Source organism: Patella vulgata, chromosome 1 (genome assembly GCF_932274485.2).
Source record: "Patella vulgata chromosome 1, xgPatVulg1.2, whole genome shotgun sequence".
Classification (NCBI taxonomy): domain Eukaryota; kingdom Metazoa; phylum Mollusca; class Gastropoda; family Patellidae; genus Patella; species Patella vulgata.
This window is the reverse complement of record NC_065879.2, coordinates 68,693,614-68,712,073: the sequence shown is the minus strand read 5'-3', so window position 1 is coordinate 68,712,073 and position 18,460 is coordinate 68,693,614. Positions and strand designations below refer to the sequence as shown.

The 18,460-nt window shown below is 31.6% G+C and overlaps 1 protein-coding gene across 1 annotated transcript in view; it reads right to left on the bottom strand.

Moving 5' to 3' along the window:
* Positions 1-1,404: 1,404 nt before the first annotated feature.
* Positions 1,405-18,460, bottom strand: part of LOC126822483 (phosphatidylserine synthase 1) — a 30,460-nt gene continuing 13,404 nt past the window's right edge. The window contains exons 7-13 of the mRNA XM_050551416.1: positions 8,367-8,426; positions 7,790-7,871; positions 7,028-7,140; positions 6,363-6,428; positions 5,903-6,002; positions 4,617-4,682; positions 1,405-3,521 (exon numbers count right to left, since the gene is read on the bottom strand). Of these exons, the coding sequence (XP_050407373.1) occupies positions 3,324-3,521; positions 4,617-4,682; positions 5,903-6,002; positions 6,363-6,428; positions 7,028-7,140; positions 7,790-7,871; positions 8,367-8,426 (685 nt within the window). The 3' untranslated portion in view covers positions 1,405-3,323. The remainder of the gene's footprint in view (positions 3,522-4,616; positions 4,683-5,902; positions 6,003-6,362; positions 6,429-7,027; positions 7,141-7,789; positions 7,872-8,366; positions 8,427-18,460) is intronic.

The window sequence follows — 18,460 nt, the reverse complement described above, 5'->3', positions numbered from 1 at the left end:
AAACATTTTTAGTTAATCTGGTGTGTTGTCCCTTAACTGAAAATAATCTACTAAAAGAAGTTAATGAACAACAAGTTTGTGAATTTGTAAAGATAGTACAACTGACATCATGCATTAGTAGAGCCTTTTTTGCATGTTTTGCGTCAGTTCAATATTCTATGAAGCGATGTTTATTTTACAAATAAATACCAACCAATATATTATTCTATATCAAAAACATCAATGACATATATATATATATATACATAATCTCTATTCAAATTCTAAAGATATCTACTTCTATTAATACTACTTTATATCATGGTGTATAACACAGGGATCGTACATAAACAAAGTTTACTAACTTAATAGTTTTACATATATGGTATTGTTACAACATTCAAATCTGAATATATATCATAATAGTGAGATTAGTTTTCATTTAATTCTTGATTTTAAAAAATAAAAACGAGTGTTTAACAAAAACAATATATATTTGGCTTTCTTATATAATTCAAGTGTAATTAACTTTAAATATCTGAATTAAAGATGCATTATGTAAGATTTAGATACAGAGCAGGCCATTCTTGCTGTAATAGTTTTAAAATGAACATTTGAAGTTAGAAAAATTACCTTCAATAGTCAGAAATAGCTCTTAAATAATGCATCTTTAAGATTTCTCAGTCAGATATTTTGAATGCCAGCCAAACATTAGTTATGGTTTTATACTTATAATATTGTTATGGTATATACAATAACTGACTGGATTTCACAACAACAATCTTAAAGCAAAGTAAATGGAAGATTTCTACATGATTTATAACTTTATACATGACAAATTTATGTATGAATATTCTAGATGGGGGATATCTCTCTACAACCCACCATAAAATATTAAACAACATTAATTCTAGATGGTGGCACCATTCTAGATGGGTGATACCTTTCTACATGATGCCTTTATAGATTGAATGATATTTTAGGCAAATGACACACAGTACCATTCTAGATGGGTGATACCTTTGAGGTAAATGATATTTCAGATACACGATACGATTCTGGTTTGTATAGTTTCTGATAGGTGATACCATATTCTAGATGGATGATACTATATTCTAGATAGATGACACCATATTCTAGATGGATGATCCCATTCTTGATGTATTACTTCATTCTAAATACATGGTCCATGGGTGATATCATTCAAAATAATAACAAATGATATACAAGATGAATGATACCATTCTATTTAACTCTATACTACTTGATGACGACATTATTCATGAGCCATTTTATTATAGATAGATGAATGACATCAGTGAAGACCATTCTTGTTGAAAAATAAAATTTGATGGATGTTACAGGAATAAAATACAATATGGGAGATTCTGAGACATTTTAACTTATGTGTATTAATAAATGTAGGTGTTCTATTTTTTTTTTTTTTTTGATTTAAATAATGGTGATAAGTGATGCCATTCTAGATAAGTGATACACACACCAATGGGTGATTTCTAAAATTTTAAGCATTCAATTAACTAAATGGGTGCTATTATGTGGGTGATACCAATGGAGGATAATGAATTTTTCTTAAACTACATGAATAAGTAAATGAATAATCCTAACTTAATACTATTCTATATGGATGATACCATTACATATGGGTAATACTATTCTAATTATTCATATCATTCAAGATGTGTGTTCAGATCTGATCATTCCAAGATCTTAAACAAATAGTAATATATTATATTCTAAATGTAGTACACAATTTAATATCAATTATATAATAATAATGGCCGATACTGTACTTGATATCAATTATATAATAATAAATGACTGATACTGGCCTTGATATCAATTATATAATAATAAATGACTGATACTGTCCTTGATTTTAATTATGTAATAATAAATGACTGAATCGGTCTTTTATGTCAATTATGTAATAACAAATGACTGATACTATCCTTGATATCAATTATATAATGATAAATGACTGAACCAGTCCTTAATATCAATTATGTAATAACAAATGACTGATACTGTCCTAGATATCAATTATTTAATAAAAAATGACTCACAGTGTACTAGATATCAATACCGTAATAACAAATGACAGATATTGTCTTACCACTGTCTACTGTTTTGCACCGATTTGGCTAATGAAGATGGGCTGCCCTACTAACTTAAGGCTATAATTTGAAATATCAAAAAATACTGCATACATATATATAATTGAAGATTTTATACACAAATGGAATTTAATGGAATGGTAAAACTTCTCTTATTATTTTTTATAAATTTATTGTTAGAGGGTAATATAACTATGGCAGGTTTGGTTGCATGAGTTAATTCAGATTTTTTCAACCAAATTCAAACTACCAGTATATATGCCAAGTTTTCCTGGTTAGTTGAATGACAATATTTATAACTGTATCTACCCCTATACAGTATTCTTGTTGTTTATGCAAATTAATATCATCTCTAGAATGTGGGTCAATTTTTAAGATAGTGATTTAGCACCATCTGGTGTCATTCTGATGATTTAACATAAGCATACATTAAAAAGGAAGTGACATAAGAACTAAGATGTAAACTGGTTGACTTCCTACATGCATTTAGTTTTGAAAATAAATGTAGAATAACATAATTTCATTAGCTAGTGAAAAATAGGTTCAGGTGTTTTAGAAACTGTGCATATCCTGCTTCATGCACAACATTTGTCACTACTTATAGCTAACTGGTCCTTAACATTCCAGATAAGGGATAAGTATTTATTTTATTTGAATGCCATTAGACTTGAGGTAATAGGATCACATTTCTGTGAGACTATTTGGGATATACTATTCCATTTGGAAAAGCCCATTCCAGTTGGAGGATCCAATTCCATTATGGTAATACCATATATAACCGTGTCATTCATATATTAAATATAATTTAAATAATTAAAACTAACAAATGCATAAATATTTGAAGTGACTCTTTCTGATTTATGTAAAAAAACAAAACCCAATCAAATATCGATTTTATCACATAATATGTTTACAGATCTAATTCTTAAATAAAAACTTTGTGCCATTCATTAAGCCAACATTCAGACACATTTGAGATATTTTTCATCTTACATCTGTTGTAATGGTTATATGAAATGATGGTGTCACAAATCTATTCAGAATACCATATCATTATGATAAAATCAATAAATTTGAAAGAGTACCTTTAAACAATGTAAAGCCTTTTGGTTGGGTATTTTTTTTAGTTTTGATCTGATGATGTGTACATTTTAAAAAACAAAAAAAAACAAAATCAAATAAATAAAAACAATAAGATCAACAAGTACATCATGGGGTCGGTCCGCCATTCGATGTGCCGTGACTATTTTCACGATGCCGTACAACAGTTCCGTTTGTTGAATTCTTCATATGGCCCGTTAATTCTTTCCGTTTTAATGTTGATTTCCCTGATTTGCGTGATTTACCATTACTAAGGTTAACGTTTTTCTGATCTTTAACAATTGATTCATCCTCATCTTCACTCATCTAAGAAAAATGGAAAAAAATCAATGAAGGAATTAAAATGAAATTCGGAACTAACAGAAGCTTATGAGAGATTATAGGAGTTTAGAGAAGATTCAAGACTGATTCAAACTGGCAAGACCTGATTGAAATATTGGTTGAATTAAACATAATTTGGATCTTTCAAACAATAATATTAATTTGTTGAACAAAATTGTCATTTGATTGACAGAAATTAGATTCATTCTTCTTCAGTACTCAATTCTGAATATCCACGAATATGCAACACGCAATGAAATGCATACATCTTCTATGAAAATCTTAGTTGAATGTCTGAGATACAATTTGATCAAAGCCTGTGGGAATCACTTCTTAAATGTCTCAGCTGTGATTTATTAAAAAAAAAAAGATTCAGTCTGATTGGGTCCTGCTTGTTGTGATGCATGCCTACTTTTTGCTATATCTTTCTCTTTATCATTATATCATGAGTTATTATTCAACTGGAGGAATATAACAAAACAATAGCGCTCCAGAACTGCCAAGGTCTTCACTCTCATCTGTTGGATGTAAATGAATATTGTATGCAGGACTAGTAATACAGGTGTGTCAAGTCAATGGAATAAGAAACTAAGGTCTTGGTAATGCATGTAAAAATATTTTCGATGGATCAGTTCCTAAGAAGTGCAGTTTGTTACATTGAGGATTGACTGAGTTCTCCTTCCTGGCTTCAAATGTAATAAACAGAACAATCATAAGTGGTGCTCGATTGTCACAGTTGTCACAGTTCTCTCAGTCCCGACAACGGAGGTGGTGTAAATAGAATCGTGACATAATTAAACCTAATGAACATGTTTCAACTGACATGGTTGGTTGAGATATGCGTTCTAGCCCAAAATCCCATTTTCACCCAATTGTCACTACTTTGGGGTTTGACAGAATTAAATTCCGGAACGTTCAATCGCGCATCCCCATAGTGTACCGATTTAAATACTGATTTTATATTAAATTTTGTTTTTTTTTACAGTAACTGGTATTATTAAAGTGTTTGAAGTAGTATAAATATCAGTATCAATGATTAACAACATGTAGTAATGGAATACCTGTTTATGATTAGCCTACCTTCCATTTCTCCAAATATCTTCCATATCTAGCACTAGCAAATATACAGATAAAACTACCAATCATCTGTAAAATAACAACAAAATTATACATCAGTTATTTTGATTGCGACCATATATAGGCGGCATGACAGAAGACCAATAAAAATTTTCATGAATTAAAATTAATCACAGGGTAGACAGACGTTTCAGTGATAGAGGTTAGGTAAATAGGTGGTAACAACTGGTGCTAAGAGGAGCTAATTGGTTAGAGCTAGGGCTAAAAACCTTTATGGTTGAGGATTCATAGATTCAATCACAAGGGTTCACATATTGTTTTTACTTAAAGAAGCCAAGTCGCTAACTCAATATCATCCACAGTCTTTGACATTGCAAACATAAATTATTGGTCAATTTTTAATCATAAATTATTGGTCAATTTAAATCAACATTGATGTTGTCATCTTACTGTGAAAAGATGGGCTACTGATATCCAATATTTAAGACAAAATGAACATTTTAAAATTGGCATAAAAATCGTGTGCCAGAATGCTTTTGAGTGCCATTTGTAACGAAGCGACTCGATGAATGAGGCTAAACATACCCCACAGGAGAATACTATTGGTGTAGTCTGGGATAACCAGACGCCAAAGACAGCCATTTATTTGGACACTTCGCATATTTCATCGAACATAACTGATTAGAAATTACAGTTTATATCCATTCATATTATATTATTATATGCATTGTGACCTATTTCTGTCCATTTCTAGGTGCCAAAGAATAGAGATTTATCACCTTTAAGATAGTAATTTAGAAGAATAAAACAAAATGAAATTAAACTTAACGTCCTACTGAGTGCAGTTATTGTCGATTGCAGAACAGTGTAATCACCATTGTCATTTCGATAATAAACAAAGTCTTGATTTTTCATGTTTAAATTAAATCATTAATAGCCAATCGTATTTAAATATGTTGAAAATCTAGAGCATCCTATGGCATTGAAAGTGGATTAGGGTCTTGACAATTTAATAAATATCTAATTAATAAATCATATAACATTTAAGGCCTAAAGAAAGACCTGGCAGATTTAGCTCTATTTGGAGCACTATCAACTTCCTTCAGGGCTAAATAAGGTCTCCCTTCAACTTTATGTAATTTTTTAATTATGTAGTGATGGAATTTGAAATACAAATGCCAATATAATGGAACATACAGCTATGTCTTACATATATTATATTTTATATGACCTAACAATGGACATTTTTCCTTTACCTATTTAAAGGGAGATCATCAATAGACACATACCTGTGTTACAATCCAGTATATAACATATGTGTATTCTGTCTGTTTAAATAATTCTAAACCAAATTTTATACAAACACATGTCTCTGTTAGAGTTATTGCACTGAAAAAGAGTATTATATCAAACACGTGTAACAAGAGTACATTAAATAACTCAATAACGTTTAATCTTTATTCAAATTGTTTCTTAAATGTTTTAAAATTAATGATACTGCAACATATAAATTGTATCCAAGTTACTTTCATAATTCATATCATCATATAATTACATTCAACTATCAATTTGAATTACATTTTTTTTAATGGTACTAAAAAAAAAAGAATCATCTTTCCTAAAAATAAGTTTTCCAATTTTAGTCAATGTCAACATCCATGAAAATAGAGCTATCAAAGAATAAAGAAAGAATTAGACAAAAAACTCACAGAAATTGTAGAAAGATTAAGTTATAACATTTATACTTACCAAAATATCCAACATTGTGTCCCCACCCTCTTACACTGAGTATCTGTTACATACACATAATACTGTCTGCAATAATAATAACAAATATTTCTTCAAGCCTCAATGCATCATTTTTCTTACTTCAATATATCGTAAAGAGTGTTCATCAGATAGTAATAGTAATAAAGACGATAAAATTAAACAAAAGACCTTTTAGGGGCTATAACTATGTTAAAATATTTTATTCCACAAAAAGATAGACTAAAGATTTAAAAAATATAACCCTTCATCAAGGTACTCAATAATGCAGAAAACAACTCGTTTAACCAGATCACAAAAGTTCCTACTATATTTTGTAGTGAGCTAATCATAAATGTTTTATAGTGCACAATTTGTAATCCTTTGAACACAAGTGGTCAAATTCCCACAATACGACTGACATTTGTTTACATGAAGACATGGGTACAATTGTCACCATAATGAGGAATCTTGCAGACCAACCAATATTACAACGTTGTAGTGCCCACAATATGAGCACCGGTTACCTGTATTGTGTCTTTAATTCCAATGTTAAATTTTTTTCTAATCACACCCAAATAATAATAATTGGCCGGATATATAAGAACAAATTGTCTAATAAAATAGTTGACTAAAGAATGTAAACACCTATTGTAATGGATGCTAACCTGATAGATGGTGCTGATATAAGACAGATTAATACAAGACGAATTGCGTTTAACATGTGAGGAGGAGGAACCATAAAAACATGCTTCAGAAAAAATGTATTCAGTTCCACCAGCTGAAATAAACAGTAACATTTACAGGTATACAGAACTTAATGAGGATAAGAGTAACCTCCCCTTTTTAATATCTAAACTCTGATTCTATTTCATATCACTTTCTCCAAATATCATGTACTGCCATGATTGAGATTTTTGAGTAATAGTTATAAACTTGTTATAATTGTTCAGTTGGTAATTTAATAAGGATAAATTCTATGAAGATTGAGTCAGTGCCATTGAATTGAAACCCTTTTAAATAGAGTTATTGCTTCTTCAACTGACATCACAAGATACTTATTTCAAAAAGCTTCTAGAGAGCATATATTATTCAATGCAGATGCGACTAATGTTCAATTCTGTTTGAGAATGTAGAAAGATTAAAGTATTGAGATATTAAGTTTAGTAATATCCTAGTTAATGTACATTAATATGATAGAGACTATTCACACACGATTTTGCAAGCTAGAATAGAACATTTAGTCTATTATTAGTTGTTTATGATGTCAGTAGTTTGGGAATAAGTAATTAAAAGCCATCTTGGACAAAACAGAATCTGATGAACTCCAAATGTATGAGGAATTTAACATGTACTGTTAATAAATCCTTGAAATGTTCAGACAAATTTACCTACTGACTACGGTGAATCAATCGACAGAGACTACTGACCTGGAAAAATACTATTAACATCCAGACAGCTATAATTCTCATCTTGGTAGAGTTTGGATCAAGCCATCGTACATGGGTCCAACTGAAAGAATATAACACACAATACATGTAATCATTTATTAGAATAAAAATCCAAGACTGTGATGAATTGATGCCTTACTGAAAGAAGAATCCCTGTACAGTGCAGGCAAGATTGGATCTCAGTGATATGGTTGGGGACTCAAAGTAAAATAATAAAGTAATAGCAGCTGATAAAAGGTAAGCTCCCAAAATGCATCCTGAATTCAAACTACCCTACTTCAACTATGCAGTGTAAGTAGAACAGTTGATAAAGGGCAAGCACCAGGACTCGCCCCGGATTCAAACTACTTTACTTCTACTATCAGTCTTGTCATGTTCGTTGCTTGGGAAATATTACCTTTAAGTTATTATTTATGAGAATAGATGCATTTCCAATATCTTGTATCTTGGACATGCAAAATATACATTTTATGATTTTTATGTTCTTTTGCCATGATTACTTAATTCCTTGCTTAATGGATAGAAATAATTCCAATAAATATAACAGTCTCCTTACCTGACTGGTGTGAATTGTAATACAGCTCTACGTAATTTACCAGTAGCAGAATGAATGTCTCTAAAATAAAAAAGAAATAAAGTCATACATCAAATGTAATTCTACGTAAACATTGAAACAGAGTAGCTATTTAGAATAATCATAAATGATAAATGATACATAACTCAAATTTCGGACAGAAAGTAAATAGTATAAAAGTATGTAATACCAAGGTTGTGGACCCATCAGATCACAATTTTTATCCGATTTTGATGAAACGTAAAATATACATGTATGTTTATATCCAAAAGATCTCTCATCTCAGTTCCTTTGGATATTCACACATATTAGAACATAAGTTCCTGGATTATGGCCCCTGATTGTACGAAAAATCACATTTTTAGCTTGAGGGATCTCCCAATTTTAAAAACCATTTAAATATATCACTGTTGCACCATAATGAAGGTTGAATTCAAATTTCGGCAAAATCGAAACGAAAATGCCCGACAAAATGGACGCTCCCTGTACGCAAATTGTGTAAATGTACTTAAAATACGAAGGTTGTGGATCCTCTAGAGATCAAAATTTTTGTCCAATTTTGATGAAACTTAAAACATGTCTTCATATCCCAAAGATCTCAGTCCCTTGCTATATTCACACACTTCAGACAATAACGTCCTGGATTATGGCCCCTGATTGTAAAAAAAATAGGGTTTATTTTTTAGCTTGTTCTCTATCCATCTCTGCGGATCACGGTGGCTAAGTGAGTAAGATGCTGGCTCGCTAACCTGGAGGTCGGGTGTTCGATCCCTGCATTGGCCGAGAAAGTTCACCCAGATTTTCCGCCCCCTTGTCAGTGATGCAGGACGGAGGGCCTGACAAGGACAGCTGTCTAGTCATTCGGATGTAAAAGATCCCTTGACAATTGGAATTGGATATAAGAGTAGGCTGTAGTGCCGCTGTCTGGGCAAAATTTCCCTCATAGCACATTGCATGGCGTATGCCCGTCTTCATTAGTGTTCAACCAGTGTTATGCGGATAAGAAAGTCCCACTAGTAGCACTGGTGGTATTAATGGTTGCAGTCATCTTCTTCTATGTTCATATACTCACATAACATTGACTGAGCACTGTCAAATAGAAGATGAAAGAGAGGAGCCAGCTAGGGGTTATAAAATGCCTGGATCTGGATATATTAGTATAGAAATTTATTACAGGGAGTATTGATTTATGGTTAATATTATATTTTGAAAATTTTTTCATCTCATTTTATGAGAAATAGTGAAATTTTATATTTTCTATATTTTTTTATTTTATGATAATTTTATGAGAAATGACGAAATTTGATGAAAATACAATGATTTTATATTGTATTGTCCCTGCCATTTAATGTTTACATTTGGTTTCTATTGATTTCACACCAACATCTTTATCTCTCTAAGGTAATACAATATTAAAAATTCAGCAATCCTTTTGTACAAGCCAGTTCATTTTCATGATGGTTTTGATGTACTTAATTACTTAACGATGCAGAAAAGTAACAACACAATAATCTTTACATTCAGGTATGTGATACCTTTAAAGTCATTACCAGTTGAAACATAAAAAGGAAAGGAATTTCTAGTTTAAATATAGATGATGCTTAGAACAACCACCTAGTTACCGGGTACATTAAAAAAAATCTGAAAGAATAGAAATAGTCTGCCCTACTTATCACTTAGTTCATTTTTTGTTCAGAATCAATACCATGGAGGTTATCTATTGTAGCATGAAAATGTGGAGAAAGTAATTAAAATACAGTTCCATAAAGTTATTACCAGGTAGAATTCTTCACATTTTACTAATCAATATTAAATATTATTAAAGTTGCTCAATCTCTTTGAGTTAGGTCATCAACAACTACAATGTCAATTTACTTAATTTTTATATCTTGATTTGTTTTGTGGCATGACAATCTGTCTATGTCTATTTTATATAGAGGACCACCTAATTTTCTGTGCTAACCATAAACATTATTCATAACACGATATGCTACATAACATAAAATGTATTTCTAGTCAAAGTCCATTAAAGGGAATGGAAGCTTATTGATCTTATTTCCTGAAGTGGAGGACGACTTTCGGTGACCTAATTCTGGACTTGGTTAACCATAACTAAAAATGTCTGACGTGCAAAATTTTGAAATAGCATCCCTGGTCTATAGATATAACCATTTTGGTATTCCATTACTTTTGATGCAAATAAGCCAAATTAAACTGAAATTGGCCATAAATCGACTTTCATTTCATATTTCGTAAACAAGACTTTATAATATAGAGATTGAAACATCACTTCTAAAAATAATACATCATCAAATCATACTCAATTCCTTATTTCGACCTATTTTAAAGAGATTTAATTCATTTTAGCTGGATTAAAACCGTTATGATCTGTTATTAATTCAGTGTACATAATAAAAACACTATTATTGTATTTAGACGAAAATGAAATACAAACATGAATAATTTTGTTCTGGATTTTGAGCTGATCACAACAGCAATTACAAACCGGGTCTATTTTAGATGAGATTACGAAACAACAAAGAATAGAAATTATATCTAATGATCTTGTTTTTCTCCCCTGGGTAACATCAGTATCTAATTGTCAATTAAATATGAATGAGTTGATCATCTATAGACAGTTTAATTGTGTTACATATACAGAGCTTGTGAAAACCACAATACTCACGAAACATTAAAGAAAATGTCAATGTGATTTCTACATTTTAACATTTTTTACAGCTCGTATAATCTTTCAGACAAATCATATTTGTTCATTTCAAGCACTAGAAACTAAAATACAAAATGTGTTAGTGATGTCATCCTTACTATTAGATCTTTCAAATGTCATCCTGAATATGGAAAATTTTCATGTTTTTAGTAAATCTGTCAAATTTGTTGATCAAGATTAAACATACATTATGCAGGTCTTTCTTTAGGATTGAAATGTTATCTAAATTATTAATTAGACATTAATTAACTTATCCAGACCATATCAACTCTCTATGGCATCACTAGTCTGCGATGTTTATTGGATTAGGTTCCAATTTGCTGTCCGACTTCCATTCATAATTAAATCATGAAATGGATAATCGAGACTATGTTTTTTATCCTACCGACTTTAGTAATGATGATAGAGGCTAGGCCGAAAATTCAATCGCTAAAATTACGGTTCATAGTGGATCAATTTGACTGAAATTTTCAGCTAGTGAGAACTGCCAGCTCTTCATCTAATCTCCCATAATGTATCTTTAAAGACTCTATGTGTCATTTTAATTCTAAAGAAATGAAATGGGGTTTATCGTCCTACTGTTCTGCTTAATCCTATAGAATTTCTTGTAGTAAACAACAATATTGTGAAAGAAGAAACTCTAATGGGATATCAGGGTTTCAATTCAGTTCAGTATTTACAAAGTTATGACAAATTGAAAATTCAATCAATCTTTGGTGCTGCCTATTAGTCCATGTGCCAGACCTGGGATTTTGGAACATCATTACCAATTTGATGAATAAATTCAACCATGATTTTCAGTTAGCCTGGTGGCTGAAGTGTTGAAATTTGGTTGATGGACTTCCGGGTTACTTTGCTAAATTGCATTTTGGCGGCCATCTTTAAAGATGGCCACCGTTATTTCATTGAAATTGAGCGCATCGGGGAAACCTTCATAACTCCTGTAAACTTAGTGAACTTTTAGCTAGTGTGTCACAATCGAAACGATATTTGGGGACGGGTTGTTTCCATGTCAAAATTTGTCCCTAAAGACAATTTTGAGATTATGTCACTTTTGTGACGTCATTTTCGGTTGGGGTTCTGTCCGATGTCCAAAATGACCGCAAGGGAGCTAAAGATGATCCGAACAATTATAGGCCAATCTCAATTCTCCCCACAATTTCAAAGATATTCGAAAGGCACTTGAGCACTCAAATTTAAACTTATTTGGAAACCTTCAATGTTCTTTATGCTTACCAATCTGGATTTAGATCAAATCATTCATGTGCTACTGCACCGATCCGAATGACAGATAATTGGCTTGATGCTATCGATAATGGTGCGATGAGTGGTATAGTGTATCTTGATTTTAGCAAAGCATTTGATCTCATTGATCATAAGCTTATTATTGAAAAACTACATCTTTATCGATTTGATAATAATTCACAAATTTTGATTGAATCATATCTTGACTCACGGAAGCAAAAAGTATGTTTAGGATCAATTACCTCCTCAATTACTACAGTCAAATGCGGGGTTCCACAAGGGTCGATCCTGGGTCCTCTCCTATTCCTTATTTTTATAAATGATCTCCCACTCAATATTGAATCAAGTCAGATAGATTTGTTTGCTGATGACAGTACCCTGCATTGTTCACACAAAGATATTTAATCCATCGCCAATAATCTCCAAAATTATCTCTATTTGGTTGCTAAATGATGTGAAAACAATGGGATGGTAATCAATCCTTCGAAAACAAAATCAATGCCGATTTCATCAAAACACAAAAGAAATCAGAAAAACCTAACTTTATCACTCCATGGTGAGAAAATTGAGACGGTTACTACCGCAAAATTACTTGGAATTCAAATTGACCAAGACCTTAATTGGGAAGCACAGATAGCAGATATGTCTAAAAAAACTTACATCAAAAATATTTCTCCTAAATAAGATAAAAGATCATTTACCTTACGAGACAGGAATTTTGTTTTATAACAGTTACATACTACCAATATTTGATTATTGCTCTATTATTTGGGGAAATGCTACCAAAAGTAGATTAGACATTCTTTTAAAATTACAAAAGAGGGCAGCAAGAACTATTCTTGATGCACCGATTGAAACTCCGTCCACCTCTTTATTTACTAAACTCGGTTGGCTTACCCTTACACAGAGGATTCTTTACAATAAAATTGTCTTAGCATTCAAAATTATTACATTTAATACTCCACTTTATCTAAATTTCTATTTTATTGAAAAATCTCTTGTTTCCAAAACGGATATCTTGCTCCGTTCACAGACCAGTAAATCTCTTTTTCTTCAAAATTGCAAAACGGAATCCATGAAAACGTACTTTTCATTATTCTGCATGTCTTTTATGGAACAATCTGCCTTTTGATATAAAGATGTGTAAAAATGTTGAAAATTTTAAGATTAAACTGAAAAGTCATTTATTTTGCACACTGAAGGAACCATAATATTCAACTGACGACATACTTATTATTTTTAACTTGCAACTGCATTCTATTTTATTTTGTGTGTAATTATAGTGTTCTTCCTATTTTCTACTTGTATAATGTATATGTTTTGAAGTTTGGGAGTGACTTATCAAACTCCCCACTTTAAAATGCTATTGCATTTCTAATGATTTTAAATTTATCCTGATATTACATGTATATATGTCTTTGTAGCTTAGGAGGGACCTATGGAAGATTAGTTTTTTTGCAAACTAAATACGTTGCCTCAATAAATAAAGTTTTTATTATTATTATTATTATTATTATAGTATCATGCAAGGTAGGGCTTGTGATATATCATGTATAGGGTTTTCGTAGCCACTGAATTCAAAATTGAATTATTTATTGGAATTTTCGATGAAACGGAAAGGTTTGTTCCGCACAGGTATTAGCTTAGAAGGGACAAATACAATTTGTAGAACCAGATATTTGATGTTAGTGAACCCATTTTTTCTAGGACACCTGTTTCACACAAAATCTTATTTTCTATCCAGACGAACCTTCAGTATAATAATCTATATGCATACAAAGTTTATGAAAATACACATTCAAGCAGCATTTAATATGGTCTACCACCTGTAGGACACTCCCTTCAACTTAAAAATAAATTGTTTATTGGAATTTTTGATTAAACGTAAACTTTCTGTAAAATGTAAAATACTCGACTAATATACCAGTTGTAACATGTTTAACATCATATCTTTCCACGCGAATTAACAATAAATTGTTCATTCGATAAAACGGAAACATTTTTTATACTTGTAAAATAAATACCTATTGTAGAACCAGATATTTGATGTTAGTGAACCCATTTTTTCTAGGACACCTGTTTCAAACAAAATCTTATTTTCTATCCAGACGAACCTTCAGTATAATAATCTATATGCATACAAAGTTTATGAAAATACACATTCAAGCAGCATTTAATATGGTCTACCACCTGTAGGACACTCCCTTCAACTTAAAAATAAATTGTTTATTGGAATTTTCAATTAAACGTAAACTTTCTGTAAAATGTAAAATACTCGACTAATATACCAGTTGTAACATGTTTAACATCATATCTTTCCACGCGAATTAACAATAAATTGTTCATTCGATAAAACGGAAACATTTTTTATACTTGTAAAATAAATACCTATTGTGTATATGATACGTTGAAGTCTACCATGTAATACGGAAATTTGCAACACGTTTATAAGCACCATATCTTTCTACATGAACTAACAATAAATTGTCCATTGGATAAAAAGGAGACATTTTTTTTATATATATAACTGTAAAATAATATATGAATTATCGTTTTAACATCATATCTTTTGCCTCCCTTTTCAGGGATGGACACTCAAAAGGAGTATGGTAGTTTCGGGGGTCCCTAAACTAGTCAATGTTCTCGCGTAGTTATGAATTTATGTCGTTTTTGATGAATTATTAAGATATATGCATAAGCTAAAAACACCAGGATATACTCTAGAAAGTACCATTTAAATTACAGTCAGTTTTTTCAAAAGAAATTTCGAGCCTGGTTGTAGAGAACCCCGTCGTTCACCTCACGGAGCAAAGATAAGCCTGTCCTATCCTAGGTATCATATGTGTAATTTTATGTCAACTTCACAATTGTCAGTATAAATACAACATTTACTTGACAATTATCACAATTTTCATCTGGCCTTAAAACATTTTAATTGGATTTGTGTTCCTGGTGTTATAAGCTTTCCAAATATGTATAGTTTGTTTAATAGGGAGGACCTTGTAGCGGAACTGTGTTTCTAAGCAAGCTAAAAATTTTGGTTGCAGGCCTACTAGACTATACGACAAAAGTTGCCGGGCATAGAGGCGTTAATGTAAAAACGGACCACATTACCATTTCTGAACGAATAAGAGATCTTATTTTTATACGGCTTAAAATGGTGCAAAGGCATAGTAGATGAAATTAAAATGACTCACTATTTTGGTGAAATGTCTTGTGATCTGTGAGATACAAAATAATCAATTCCATATTATGCCCCATTGTATTGTTTATGGGGTGTGTGTGGGGGGGGGGGGGGTCGCATAGGATGTGTCATTTTTAGCAGTATCATTAACATCATTTTCTTCAGCATTATTTTTGAGTTTTTATTCATGTTCAGTGACTCTGAAAACCTTATAAAAGAGACATTATAAGCTATATAAAACAGTCATTCATGTTATGGAAATTCTGACCGCCATTTTGAATTTTCCCCATCTTGGATTTTTAAAACTCTTTGTTTAGATTAAACAAACATTGTGCAAGAGCTAAATCTGCCTATTGCAGGTCTTTCTTTAGGCCTGAAATGTTTTCTAAATTATTATTTAGACATTAATTAACTGACCCAGGCCATAATCAACGCTCGATGGCATCGGATTTCTCCGATATTAAATAAATTAGAACGTATCAGTCATATTTTGATTTAATCTAAAAATGGAGGAGCGAGACTTAGCTTCGAGCAACCAGTACAGTGGTTGAAATTATTGCACGTGTCTTGTCAAACCTTCAAAGGCTAATATCTTCGCTCGCAATAGAGTAATTTGAATGAAATTGTCAAATTATTCATTTTACATTATCTATTTTCGAACTATTGTAGCAAGAATGGCTAGCTCTTTATCTAAATCTTACGTAATGAATCTTTAATTGTAAGCTCATTGGATAGTACATGTCATATCAAACAATGAAATGACTATTATCTGACATATTGGTCATTTTAGGAAATTTTGTCGCCATTTTGAATTTCCGCCATCTTGGATCTGGGACACTCATGTTTGAGATTATTTTTTATGATCAATGTTTCTGATATCTATTCAATCACTTAAGTTGACCAAACAGATAATTTGGCTTATATGGGTCTGAACACGATTTGTTAGTAAACATACGAACAGACATGAAAAAAAAAATCGAAAATATTGCTTTTTTCAGATTAATCTTTTATTTTAAAACTGATAGTATTGATTAAACAACATATATCATATACCAGCAGATGCAGAATTATATTATGAACATTTTGAGATATATAACATATCCATATAGGTGAAACTGTTGGGGAGGTATGAAGGCTTCCCCGACTCGCACTATTTCAAATAAGAAAAAAAACGGCGGCCTTTTTTTTTAAAGATGGCCGCCAAACTGACATTTGGCAAAGTGACCCAGAAGTCCATCAACCAATTTTGGACACTTTAGACCTAAGGCTAACTGAAAATCATAGTTAAACCAATTCATCAAATTGGTAATGAATATCTGCCTGTCACATGGACTATATGTAACAAGATGCTGTCATCTTTATTTGCCGTGAATCAAATTGATGGGTCTGTTTCAAACCCGAATGAATCCAAGCCAGATGATTATCTAGCGTTGGTATTTTGATTTGTTGTTTTTAATTAAATGTTAAATAATCAGTCTTGGCAATACTATATACCGGAAAACACCGGAAAACAACTGGAAAACACCATTTTGTACTGAATACTGGAAAGCACCAGAAAAACACTAAATGCCGGAAAACACACTAAATACCGGAAAATACCCTAAATAGGTAACCCGAAGACTGGCACCCTAAATAGGTAACCGGGAGCCTGGTCCTCTGTGTGCCTCAGTTAAGGTTAGGGTTAGTTTCCGGTTTATAGTATAGCCCTTTTCCGGGTTACCTATTTAGGGTGGTTTCCGGTATTTAGTGTGTTTTCCGGTATTTAGTGTTTTTCCAGTGTTTTCTGGTATTCAGTATAAAATGGTGTTTTCCGGTAGTTTTCCGGTATATAGTATAGCCCATCAGTCTGAGTAGTGTGAATTAGGCCATGAGAAATTTGATATTTCATATGCAAATCATCCAAACATTACTTTATACTGTCATTAAATGATAGACAGATTGTATTAAAAATTGATTTTAGTAGCTGTCATAGTTATCTATTATTAGAATGTAGAAATAGATGGGTCATCTCCTTTAATTACAATAACACAACTACGTTAATACAGATCTTTTTTTATTTTTTATAACATTAGATTTATTTATATTTATATCTTAGGGATGCAACCATTTATACACACCATACAAATTAGTCCCAAACTCTGGTTATGATCATTTGAATTTGCTGGTACTATCATAAGCTAGCTTAGAAATCAAATCAGTCATAGATTAGGGTTTTTTTAACCATAACTCCTCTAGTACCTGTCATTTCGTCCAGATTCGTCTTTTAATTTTTATGGAAAACCCGGTCTGTAGAAACTTTAAAAAATTATGAACCATTGCGGATGTTCTAACATAAAAGTTTTTATGGACCCGTAGATTCATGGTCCCTATAAATACTTTATGGATCATCCCTTTAAACATCAGAAGAACACATCAATAAATGCTGTATTCTCCAGAGATAAAATCTCATGTCTAATTGGGATTCTATATGTTAAGGCTTATAACATGTCAATATCAAGGAAAACTACACAATTGTAAGATTATTATCAGGAGAGAAAAATGGGGTTTAATGTCCACTTGACAATAACGTCATTTTGGGACTAAAATGGTATAATCTTAATTCAATAATTTGCCTTTGTGCAAGAGTTGTATAGAAGTTGAATAAAACTACTCAAAGAGCAAACCCAAACAGGTTAGACAAGCAAGATAGAGAGAATTGTGCTTCATCATGGTTTTGGGACAATTTCTATTTCAATAATTTGCTTCCATGTACAGGTCTGAGAGGGACAAGGAGAAAAGCCATGTACAAACTGGGATTAAAACTATGAATTGATGTGCATAGATAAGAGGCCTTATGATCTACGGTGCACATATAAAGACCTACCCAACCAGAGTAACCTCAATGCTCACCAGATTCTACAAAGAGAGCCAGGACAATAA